This window comes from Corvus cornix, chromosome 6, assembly GCF_000738735.6.
Source record: "Corvus cornix cornix isolate S_Up_H32 chromosome 6, ASM73873v5, whole genome shotgun sequence".
Classification (NCBI taxonomy): Eukaryota; Metazoa; Chordata; class Aves; order Passeriformes; family Corvidae; genus Corvus; species Corvus cornix.
Window position 1 is genome coordinate 19,895,116 of NC_046336.1, and position 12,779 is coordinate 19,907,894.

At 45.5% G+C, this 12,779-nt stretch overlaps 1 protein-coding gene across 1 annotated transcript in view; it reads left to right on the top strand.

The window, feature by feature from the left end:
* Positions 1–12,779, top strand: part of TLL2 (tolloid like 2) — an 85,960-nt gene that overhangs the window by 21,968 nt on the left and 51,213 nt on the right. The window contains exon 2 of the mRNA XM_039554274.1: positions 9,785–9,895. Coding sequence (XP_039410208.1) covers positions 9,785–9,895 — 111 coding nt within the window. The remainder of the gene's footprint in view (positions 1–9,784; positions 9,896–12,779) is intronic.

The following is a 12,779-nucleotide window of genomic DNA, read 5'->3' on the forward strand; positions in this document are numbered from 1 at the left end:
TTTTGCCCCTTATTAACACAACATAAATGCTGTGTTTGAGAATTCACCACAGCTCAGCATGTGCCTGGGACAGCGCTGACACCAACCTGGGACAGTTCTCTCCAAAACTGGAATTACCTAGTGCTTTGCTGTGTTATGCTCACCTGTTTCCTCTATCACCTCTTGCTTTTCATTGATGCTGTGTCTTTGCAGCTTGTGAGGGCCCCAGTCCTGTGGGTTGCTGAGCCCTTTATTCCCTGGAGTGAGCTGTGGTCCTTGCTGGTTTGCAGAGCAGGAATGTGGCATTTGCCTGGTTCCTGAGATCTCATGCAAGGAAGAGTTTTTTTGTCTTTCCTGCTGGGACACCTGTGCCTGGCTTAAGGCATGAAGTCTGCTGTAATCTGGGGTGCCTTTGGTTACATCTCATGCCCCCCACCATGCCGTCAGTGCCACAGCCACTCTGGCTTCTAATCTCATTCTGATCTCTTCATTGTGGTGTTTTTGGCAACCCAAATTCCCCACCCAGGCCTGAGAATTTAACATCAGCACATTTGCATGACTGATCGGATTTGTCTCGCTTCTGTGACGATATTGTTTCTATGGAAAATTAATGGATTCTCACGTTGTATTTTTAATGGCTGAAACCACCCTCCTGCCCACCCTCCCATCCCTGAGCTTTCAGAGGGAAAGTCTGTAAACAGCTCAAGTTAGCTATCCTCCATAAATAGCTCCCGTTTCTTTCCTGCCTGCTGTCCATTTCTTTTTTTCTCTTCCAACAGTGCTGCAGCACTCCTCTCCTGGTGCTGGTGGATAAAGAACAATGAGTAAAATGAGCCTATGTTTGCTTTCCTTGTCTGGCCCTTGAATAGATGTGATCTATCATGAACTGCCTCCTTTCATCCAGGACCATGTGGTTTTAAATTGTCAGCCTGCCTTAAAGTTTGCTCCAAGCAGGCCTGCTTTCTACCTTCCTTTTTTGAGGATGCAGTTCAGTTCATGGCTCCACTTCTGGTCATTTTTGCCTTGAGCCAATTTCTTCTGTGGGTGGGCAGGTAGCAGTGAATTTTCTGCCTGTTTGGGGTCACCTATTCCCCTGTTGCAGTGCTTGGGGTGAGAACAGTGAGATTTTGACACCTCTGTGTGTCTGGCCACCTGAAGGAAAATCATCCCTCCCCAAATGATGCAATTTGAAATGAAATGTCCTCAGTGGGGGGACAGTGCTTAGCCACTGAGCCATTCCAAATGAAATTAGAAGAGTTTTAGTCTTAAATTTTCTTCTGTCATCTCTAAGGTTATGTTTCTCATCTTAATTTTGAGGAATAAATCCAGGGCAAGTCCCATGGTATGGGAATTATCTGAGGAAAAGGTCTGACCTGGATGTCTCCTCCCAGAAGACTGGAACTGGTGCCCATAAGGCTCAGGAAGTGTTGTGGGACAGCCACTGAGGAACATGCAATATTTTAGGTCAAGGTCTCCTAGCTCATGGTACCAAAACCAGTAGTGATGAACAGGAACCTGAATTCCTGAGACAGAAACTGCTGGCAGCCACTCTCCATGCCTGTCCTTGAGGTGGTGCTGGGGTAAGAAGGTGACCCCTAACCACTCTCAGCCTTAAATGGTTGACTGGTGATAGTCAAGGCCTGGGGTCCCTACAAGGCAAAGGAGAAGGTCCTGTGAAAAGAGCTTGTTCCATTGCTGCACAGCTGGGCTGCACTTGGTTTACTGCACTGGGGTGTGCTTGCTGCTAAAGACCCTGCTCTCAGCCCCACAAGCCCACGGTGGGGTCCTGTCTCTTGCTGAGAGTAGGGCAAGTTATTAGGGACCTCAGCTGAGCTTTTGTTCCTGCTGTCAGCAAGAGACAGCCTGGTACCTCAGCTAGGAGGTCGTGTTTTCCAGCGGAATAGGCTTTCCTTTAGTGCTTTGGTAGTTGAGATGCACTGCTACAAATGGCAGGCAGGAAACTACAGGGACTTGATCTCTTAGTTACTTAGGACAATAACATTGTCAGGTTTTAGGCAAAAATGATGAAGGTATGCTTTGGATTTTTGTGGTGGGGGGAGAAAAGGACGCAAGAGAGAATCTTCTCCGTGCTGGCAGAGGCTGGGCTGAAGCAATGGACTGTGCAAAGTGTTACTTTTCAGGATGCAATTGTTGCTTGGGGCTTTGGATTATATTAGCATGGAAAAAAATGCCTCCAAGGGAAGAGGCACAAATCACAGCTTGACCAATAGGGAGGGAAAGAGGACTATAAAACAGAAAATCAATTTAATACTCAGTGGGTGTTTGCAGCGTGCTCACCCTTCCTTCAAATTGCCAAAGGAAAGATTAATTAAAGTTATATTGAGCAGCAAAAATGATGAAGGGGGTGAGATGGGGCTTGTGTAGTTCAGCTATCTCCATAATTAATTGACGAAAGCATCCTTGGATTTCATTACCCAGAACTTTGTCATCTCCTGCTCTTAAAGGGCAGCTGAAGCAATGCTGGATTTCCAAGACAGCATTGCTGCCTTGCAGGTTGAGCTAACAAGGGTCACTTCATAGGCACTTGGGGAAAGAGCTTCCTCTGTCAAATAATGCCACTGTGCTATTTATAGGTCTTATCACTTAGGATCAGGCCACAAAATCCTTTTCTCTGGTTATGGCTTTGTTTCCTGGTTCCCACTTCTAGTAGGGTTGAGAGATGTATGTGCACTGTGGGGTTCAGGCATTGGCAGGGAATGGAGATAGCTGGTTCTTAGGTCTCTTGTCTCTGTCTGCTGCCTTCATTTAACCAGAATAACTTTAGAGCAGGGTGTGACAAAAGCTGTTGGAGCATCATGGCTCCGTGGAATGGACGGAATCCAGGAAGGATACCTGTGTCCCTCAGGCAGCAGAAGGGGGCCAGAGTTGCCTGGTCAGGACAGCCAAATGAGTTGCTGAGGTCGGTTTCACTTGCAAGGGAAAGAGGTCTCCAAGTGAGTTTACCTGCTTTTGGGGTGGCTTTGAGGATGTTTGCCTGTCTGTGTTGAGGGGTAGAAATCAAACTACATGTGTTTGTGAGTCCATGATAGCTTCTCCCTAAAGTCTGTTTCCTGCCTACACAAAAAATGTGGCCAAGAGGCACTCTACAGACTGTCTACAGCTTTCAGGGAGACAAATTCAGAGATGCACAGCCAGATCCCTTTCTCATGTCAGCATTGCCATGGAACTTGCATTGTCACCTAGAGCAGTAAACAGAGTGTTATGAAGCTCGCACAGTTTAATTTACTTCCTATGGAAACAGGAGGGGTTAAGCCAGTTGCTTGGGTTTTGCACCCCACATTACCAGGAGCAGCTTCTTAAAGCTCTGAGGTGCTCTGAGGTACTGAGCAGCAGACATCCATCCCCGGCAGCACTCTCTATGGAGGTGCAGCTGTTTAACCATTTCAGGGCCCATAGAGGGAGCTGCTTTGCTGCTTGTGGCATGGATTTCCAACTGCTTGTGGCATGGATTTCCAGCTGCTTGTGGCATGGATTTCCAGCTGCCTGGCATGACTTTCCAGCTCTGTGTGTTCACATGTGCCCTCCTGCACTGCTCATTTTACCGGGAATGGGTTCACAGATTATTGGATTGGCGTGACTACCGTGTTGAAGTGGAAAAGACAAAGACCTTGAGTGAGGAAGTAACCAGCAGCAGGGGAGTTGTAAATTTTAAAATGAAAATACCTTTCTCCTAACCTGATTCTGGCAAGCTCTATTGCTCGGTTCCTGGTTAAAATAACAGTATTCAGTCCAGGGACAGCAAAGCTGGGCATTGTGTAGGCTCACATGCGTGTTTGCAGTTTTGACCAAACTCAAGCCCAAAGTATTTCTTTGTTCCTGCATTGTCACCTTCCGGGATAGGAAATCTACTGAATATGAATCAGGACTTCTGGCCTAATTATGTCTCCTGCAGATCAGTTCCCAAGAGACAGTGCTTTGGGAGCACTACACATGATAATTTAGGCAGTTTAGGTTTCTGCAGAAATCTGAACAGGGATTTGGACTCTGATTTCCAGGAGATTTTGATGTTTTTGAACTATTTGTTGCCGTTTAGAAGCAGACCATGTTCGTAGACATTCCTACACAAACTGAGAGGAATTTCTGAAACAAAATTTGCTCCCTGACTGGGGAACTTCCCACTGAAGATAGAATCCCCAAGTCCCTATTGCCAGGAAACCCCACTGATGCCAGACCCCAGCTCTGACTCCAAACACCCTTGCTGAGTGGAGCTGGTTACCACCAGAGCCTCCACAGCAGCTTATTCCCAAAGCTGGCCAGTGGGAAACTTCTGATCATTCCTACTGATCTGGATGAAAACATAATGGATGAATGTGGCAGTTGTGATGCTTTTTGTTTACTTGTTGCTTGTTTCCCATCTTCCTTTGTCTTGAGTGTTCAATGCTCACAATCTGGCCCTATTTCCAAGTTGTTGGTCTGAAATTTTTTTCTCTCTCTTCTTTCAGTGGTTTCTGTCTTACTTTGAGGCTTTGCTCTCCTTCTGACACAGTTGTTACTTTGCCCTGAGGAATGTATTGAGTTTTTTCTCTAAGGTATAAATCTTAGCATACTTCAGAATATTGTTCTGCTGGTTCCTGTGCCAGCAGGAGGTTCAGCAACAGGCCTACCTTCCTGTGAGGAAAGAAATATGGAGGTGCCGGGAACACTCTTTGATCTGTTGATTTATTTTCTTATTGTGAGACTGCAAAGTGTTAGCCCTAATGAGAGCATGGCCAGCCCTGAAAATTAAATCTCCCAGCACTCAGACCTGTCAGCTTGGGAAGCATTCAGCACAGGCTCAAAAATAACTTGGTGTGTTTTTGCTAGTGCATGAGGAGTTGTACTGCTGTTTGCCAGGAGGTGGGATGTGTTTCTGTGTCCACATATGCCCAGCACCCCTTGCCAGGTGCTCCTGTTGCTCAGGTGGGAGGGACATGGTTTTTCTCTTGTACTATTTGGGTGTGGTACACTCAACTCCAGAACAAAAGGAACTAATTGGTGCCCTAGGACTTTTCCGTAATGTAGGTGATGGAGAGCAGAGATGTGGGTGGGGGTAGAGACTGTGCCTTAGAAATGCACCGTGATTGATCTCGTGGGTGGGTTCAGAGCATCCTACGTTTGCACTGTGAGGCACAAACAGAGGGTGTGGCTCACCACTTGGGTGACACAGCTGAGTTAGTGTCTGGCAGGCTGTATCAGTTGCCTGCCCATGATGCTCATGGAATTGGAGATGTCAAGGTTAATTGTGCAAGCACTTCTTCCTCGTGTGTTTTGTACTGGCATGAGTCATGAGGCACCTCTGCTTGGGAAGCCGGCTCTTATCTACACACAGGGGTTGTGAACACTAGTGATAACTGAGTTGTGAGTATTGATGAAACAAATCTGAGGCACCTACTTGGGTTCTCATTGCTCTTTGTTTAACCTGCCCATTGCTATATTACCCTGTGGGACACCTGCTCAAAAAGAGCAGCAAAACTGTGTTAAAGCTCTGCTAGAAGGACTGAAATGAAATCTGTCAGTGTGAGCTGTGCCAGCTAGCTGTGAATTCAGACAAGACCCTGGAGCTGGTGACATACACAGGTTAGTGTGACTCCATAGAAAAATTGGCCCCTTTGACTCAAATTGGAAGACACAGTCCTCAATCTAGGTTCAGATCCTGTTCATCACTTAAAACCTGCCATTTCTTAATAAAAGCTTCAGATGATGAGTCTATATTTGAGGTGGAGTGGGATGGGGGGAGCTTTGCCTTGGAGGCAGGCAAGGTATACATGTTTCCAAAGTCTCTCAGTCAGTCTCTGTCACAGCTGGTTCTGATCAGTGCTAGAGGGAGAATTTTAGTGGTCTTCCATAGCGTGCAGAGGGTGACTGCTTTGCTGATCCGTGTTCATCAGGATAAACCTATGGCCTATACTGATGCTGGAATAGGGGCTTCCTGGCAGGAGTTTGTGGCAGGCAAATGAATGAAAGGTTTGCTCCAGCATGGGGGCTGAAGATCAGTTCAAATACCGACACTTGATGTTTCTCAAGTATGGAGTTATATTCTTCTTCTGCCAGCTCAAGTGGCTCATGTTCTTGTAGAAGCTTGGAGTTGACTGTGGTGAGGGTGAAGGATACCCATCCCCAGGAATTTGTCTTGAAGTGTTAGAGATCAGCCTGGTTTTAACAAGTTGCAACAGTACATTTTGGTTTGAGATGTATATTTAGGAACAGTGTTATTTAGTTTTCTTTCTGAATACCATAAGCTTCTTTTGGTGATCTATTCTTTTCCTTAGTTGTCTTTGAGGGAGAGAAAAAAACCCAGAAAGTATAAGATTTTTCTTAAAAAGCCTGGATGACACACGCTTTTCATGGAAAATGAAAGTTTTAAACAGTTGTGAACACTTCTGAATTGAGTTTTCATGAGAGATAGCAAAATTATTTTTCTCCCCTGAAATAAGACTGTGCTGCTCAGAACCAGGAAAAGGAGAAAATGCAAGTGGGGAATAGGAGAAGGACAGCCTTAGGGGGAAAAAGCAGGTTGGAGGTGATTCTCAGGGAAGAGTGGTGACGTTTTTAGAAAGAAGACACTTTGTGCTGTCACATTGCTGGCGACTCCCCAGAATGTTACTGTGGAAAATGAGAACTGTGAGGACATTGATGGGTTTAGGCCCTGGTTGTGGGGGAAGCACCTGGGAAAACTGTTGAGCTTGTCCTCTGCCCAGAAGGAGGTGTTTTCCTTCCCTGTGCCACCTGCCACACTTTCCTGGTGTCGTGGCACCTCTGTGCTCAGAGCACAATTCGGACGTCAGCATGTAGACTGTTTTCCTGTGGGAGAAATGTGCTGAAAATGCAGACAGCTTGCCAGGCTGCTTTTTTCTTTTTGGTGCTGAATTTGTTTGTTTAACACAGTCATCCTTCCCCTTTGCCCAGCAGACAAATGCTGTCTGGTTGCATATGCTGGGGGGTGGTGAGGTTCAGCATTCAGGTGGTTGGTGCAGGCTACCAGTCCAGCAGAGAAGCAAAGTCTCTCATGTTGGCTCCATCAAGCTCAATAAGAGCTGCTCTATTCTTACTATCCAGAGCGATTAATGCATTTTCTCAAAGAAAAGCTGGCATGCTGTTGCACTGTGTGTTAAGAGTTTGCACCTGGGTGTACGCTACAGAGCTCTGCCAAGAGAAACTCTGGATTCCGAGCTTGTTAGCCTGCTGTTTGGAGATTTAAATTATTTGTTTGTTTCTTTATTTTTCTTTTTTTTTGGAAATCTTCCCACATTAAATTAAAAAGGAGAACTTAGTAAAAGAAATCAGAAGGGATGATTTGAGATGCTTCATTTGCCAGCAGTCTCTGAACTTGTGACCCTTTAAAATAAAGTACTTGGGCTTTCCTGTGGGACGGCTCCCTCTGGGTGAAGGCAGGCTTTCAGGCTTGCATGTCTTTAGGAAGGAGCCTTTGACAGCACAGGAGAAGTTGCAGTGTAGCATTCTCCACCGGGACTTCCAGCAACGAAAATTGTTCAGCTGGTTGGGGACTGTGATAAATCACAGTTCCCCTGGAGCATGCTGGGACTGCAGAGAGCTGGAAATAAATGCTAGGAAAATTCTGCTTTTGTAGTGGGCTATCTTTCAGGATGATGTATGGCTTTGTAACAGAAAGAGATCCCTTTGCTAGAGCTGGGAGAAAACTGCTGCCTTCCATTGGGAAGGAAAATATAACAATTCTGTTGGTGTAAATTCATGCTGCAGGCTTGCCCTGAAAGCTGGGTTTTTGCATGGGCTACCTTAGCCTGAGAAACAGACTGTGTGGTACTAATGGAGAGCAGCCACTGAGAGCCCACAGTGGTGGCAATTAGCTGGGACAGTAGGTTTGACAAGAGGGTAGGGAATAGTGGTGGTAGATGGCCAGTACAGTAATGACTTACCAAGCTTGCATCTCTGCCTCTTGACTGCCACATTGTTCTGGGCAAGTAATTTCTGTGGATGGGTAAAATGTCATCTCCTCAAACTGCAGCCACAGAAACCTATGTCACTGCTTTCTTCCACTTTCATCCCAATCAGCTTGGGATGTTTGGCTGTAGTGGTAGACTTGTTACCTGGTGGGGATCTGCCAGTGTTTTGGGTTCTTCTCTATTCTGAGTGACAGCTTAGATTGCCCAGAAGTTGGGGAGAGCCTGAGTTCTCTGTTTGTATAGCAAATGGAGGTTCTGCCCTAGTTATAACTGATATCAGTCTGTGTATAGGTTTGTCTGCACTAACTATGTTCTCTTCTGGAACTGGGTTTTGGCAGCACTTTTAAGAAGACCCAGCCAAAAAGCTTGAGCCAGCCTCTCTTGAGGCTGCCATGGCCAGGCAAACAGGGGGGACAGCTTTGTCCCAGGGAAAGGGAGGAGCAGTAGAGTCACCCTCTGCTCATGCCAGGGCTCTGCTGCTTGTAGCAGGCAGTAGCAAGCAAAGATTTCTTGCCATGCCCACATCCCAGAACAGTGACATTGGCAAATTCTATGGTACTGACTGAGCTGCTGAGATGCAGAATAGAGGAATCAAGTGTTGCATCAGGACCAGGACCATGTTGTGTCAGAGAAAACTCTGAGTTAACCTTTCTTAATTCAATTGCCACAGATCTGATTGCAGGTTTCTGATATTCAGGCAAAGGTCCATATTTCATTTGGTCTTGGTAGTAAAAGTGAGATGATTGGTAAAGCACATTGGTTTCTCAGGCCTAATGTGTTTTGATCAGTGATGTTCCCAGTATAGCAGCAGGATGTTTTTTCCCCTCAATTAATGTAAATGTTGACTTAACAAGAGAAGTAAAAAGCAATTTCATCCAATCTGGCCACTGTTGCAGACAATGCCTTAGCATTGTTCCTTGTCTGTCTGACCGATTTCTCTTCAGCTGTATCATTAATTAATTTGCTCTATTTTTTCTTATTTTTTATCAGCCTATACAGGCTTCTTGTATGAGTTTTAAGAACTCTGTTTGTAATCTGTTTATCTCTGAAAGATCTGCTAGGCTTGGTCAACTGCCTCACTGCCTGTGTTTATTTTGTTCAGATTCTCAAAGTGGTAACTATACACTGTGCAGCATCAACTCAGCCAGGATACTCCAGGGGTATAATTTTTTCCACTCAGATGATTTCTAGTCTGTTTCTCTGAGCTGTGAGTATCAAGTGGTCAGTTTGTTTACCTTATTTTGGTGACGTCTGACTGAAATTCAAAGATTTCTACAAAATTTAAAACTCTGCAAACGTAAATCTAGGGAACTGATCCACAAGGGGACACATAACTGGTGTTTCTCTAGCAAAGTGGAAATGGTAGGCTGGCTCTCAGGCTGGATTGAGACCAATGCAGTGTGTCTGGATGAGTGAGGTCCTGAAGCCTGCAGCCTTTAGCTATACACTCCTGAGCCTGAGTGCTTCACTGCTGTGCTCCAGTCTTACACACATTGTTAGGCTGGGGATGGTGCAGGTGCAACATCTCAGTAAGGACCTGAGCTGTGACTTACCTAGTTCCTTCACAGGAAATAGGACAATGCTGGTGGTTGCCTCTTGTAGGCTTTAACGTTCACCTGGTTGAGTCACACCTATATGAATGAGTGGCACAAGGAATCCCAGCTAATCATCTCATTTTGGTGGATCTATGCTGTGACTTAATGTAAGTGCTGTCACTTGGCCTCCACTGATGTTCACTGTTTGTACTTTCAGAACTGCAGCAGCCTTTGACCTTTTTCTGGTCCATTAAGTCATTGCCTTTTAGATGTGATGCAAGCCAGATGGGAACTGTACTTTTCTTCCAAAATAAAAAACTAAACTAATTGCACTTTGTTTCTCTCCAGCTGCCTTTTGGGGAGATATCGCTTTAGATGAAGATGATCTGAAGTTGTTTCAAATAGACAGAGCTGTTGACTTAACAAAGCACTCAGATGGCAACGCAAGACACACTTCAGGTAAGGGCAGCCCTGGGGTGGTGGTGCCTTCTTTCACCTGGTTTTGTCCTTAGGGAAGGAGCACTTCCATTTCACTCGTGATGCTGTTCCCACAGCCAGGGCAGCGCATGCAGGGCTTAGTTATGGCACTGAGGGTGGGATCCAATTCTGAACTTTGTTAAATAAAAAACAAGTTGCAATTTGATGTAGCCAAATCCTATCTTGTCTGAGGGAGATTTTCAGATTTACATCACTGGTCTCTTTCTATGAGGAAATACCTTTTTGCCAAGTTGAAAGGAAATGTGTTTGAGTTTGGGCCACTCAGTTTGGCAGGAGTTCTGGCTCTTACTGTGCTCCTTTTTCTTTCACTGTATGATCTTAATGGAATAACACATTTTTTCGGCTGTCTACCGAGTAAAACCTACTGCAGTCTTGCATATAGTCTGCCCTAGAGGTGATATTATAATCGAAATAGGTTAACAATTGTGTTGATTTTCTGTAAAGTGTGTGCTCATTTTCTCCCCCTATGCAACCCTAATGTATGCTCAGTCTCATGCCAAAGCAAAGGTGTTTCTTAACTCAGGAGCTCTGACTGCACTCCAGCTCTAACAGTCTCTGAAACACTCTGCAGCTGGTTCAGAGGGCTCCCCGCAGTATTTTTCCCTCTACTTCACTGTATGCTGCAAGAGAGAAATTGCTGAAAGTCTGAGCTCTGAGACATACCAGAGGGACTGGAGACAGAGCAGGTCAGAACAAATTTCTTCTGTTTTTCTTTGCTGCTCTGCTTCTAGTTTAGCAAGTAGGGTGAGAGGTTGGGTAGAGGCAAAAATCACTGAAATTGTATATTCACCTGACCCCTGTGCAATTCAGCATATATCATTTGAAAGCATTGGTGGCTGGATCTCTTTCCTTGTAACTGTCTAACTTTGGCTTCAGAGCATCTAAGCGCCGTGTAGGTCTGGTTCTGGGGAATGAGTGGTCCAGTTTCCTATTGGGATGAGTGTGAAAGGTGACGCATCCAACATTTTTGTTGGCATATTTAATTGTCACTCTAACTGAAATTCTGGATAGAGAAGGGCTGTCCAGTTCTTCAGATTATGGGTAGCTCCCTGGAAAGGCCATTGTCCTGCATTGCCATGTCACTTAGCCCTTTCATATCGTGTTTTTGGCTGTCACACATTCTTATGTGATAGGTTATTAGGAGCAGAAGATATATCAGAAAATGAAGGCTAAGTGGGACAGGCAGCATTCTCTTTCACATCCCTTCATCAGTTCCTGAAGTTAGATGAGGAGACTACTGGGAAAGCAAAGTCATATGATGTTTGAATGTATCAGTTTTTCTTCTGGTAACTTTTTTAGTTGTCATGTCTAGCACATTTCTTTCACTTGGCACTGGTGCCAGACCCGTGCCATCTGGAAAATGAACTGGATTTTATAACTCACATCTGTATCAGGTAATGCAGGCACTGGTCTCTTACAGCCATGGCTCATGTGGTGTGGTTGGACCAGTCTCTTCTTTGCACTTTTTACTGGTGCATCATACAACGCTTTGCCTTAGGTGGAGACGTCACCTCACTTACCCTTGTCCTCATCTCTGGCAGGTTTCATTTGTACCCCTGGGAGTGCAGCTGACAAATGGGCAGCCCCCGTGACTGTGATGCTTTCTGCAGAGTACACACTGAGGGATCTCTATGGTCACCTGCCCTGAGAGGGGCTCTCTGCAGGGGCAGGAAGGGTTGATTCTTCTCTTGTGGGGCTTGCTTGACACTCATGTGAATTGTAGGAGAGTGGTCTACTTCAGCATGGTGGGGACTGGGCTCCGTTCTTCCCTGGGAGAAAATCCTACTCCCTGCTTTATTTCCAGTGGGAAGAATGCAACCTCTGTACAGAAACAGCCTAAGACCTTTTTTGAATGGAACGCCTTGAATTATAACATTTCAGAGTTTCCTAAAGCTGTTAATCGGATTAGTTGTATAGTGGAGGAAGTACTTAATACGTATATACAGACACACAGGCTCTTCGTATCTGGGAGCTGCAGTTCTGAACGTGTTACTAGGCCAGGCATTCTTCTTGCCTGGTGTTGTTCCCTTATTCCCAGAAAATGCTGTTCAACTGGGAGGAGAAGTGAAAATTGTGCCATTTGACACTGCTGGGCTGTTTTTAGGTGTACACCCTAATAGCTCGTGTGGAGCATCTGCAGCTGTCAGGCTCTGAAGGAAGAATGAGGTTCCCATGTACTTAGGAGCGATGGGACATGTCCTCTGGATCCAATGACATTGTACTGCTTTAGGGAAAGCTTTGCCTTGGCTGGCAAGCACAGAGACTGTCAGATGTTTCAAGTTTTCCCCTTCTTCACCCTCTTCCAGTCATTGTCTAGAAAATAGCTAGGTACTTCTCTAGGTCCTTGAGAGAGAGGGGCAGGGAATCTGAGAACTGTTTGGATTCTGCCACAGATCTCTGTCCTGAGCTTAATTTCACAGCATGAGTGTGCTCCAGGTGTGTTTTCTCCATTAATTTCCTGCTTGCAGAAATGCCACGGTCATTTTTCAGAATCGGAAAATTTGTGATCCTGCTGGAGTGGGATGCCTTGAAGTTCAGTGTTTCAAAGCACTTTCTCAACAAATACTGGAGTTAGTGTTTTATTCCTAGTATCTGAAAGCAATGGACCAAGTAGCATTGTCTCCTTGGTGAAGTCACAGAGCAGGGTCATGGTTCCTTCCCTCTGAGAAATGCTGGCTCAGAGCTCTCTGGCAATCCCCTCAAAACCTGCTCATGTGGATTTTAGGGGTGGCTGTCTCCTTGGTACCTTACTTCAGTGCTCCAGCAATGATGCTCCTCTTTGGCTTTGTCTGGATGTCTCTGTCCAGTATACCCAGATTTTTTTGTGTGAGTGGTCACATTGGGA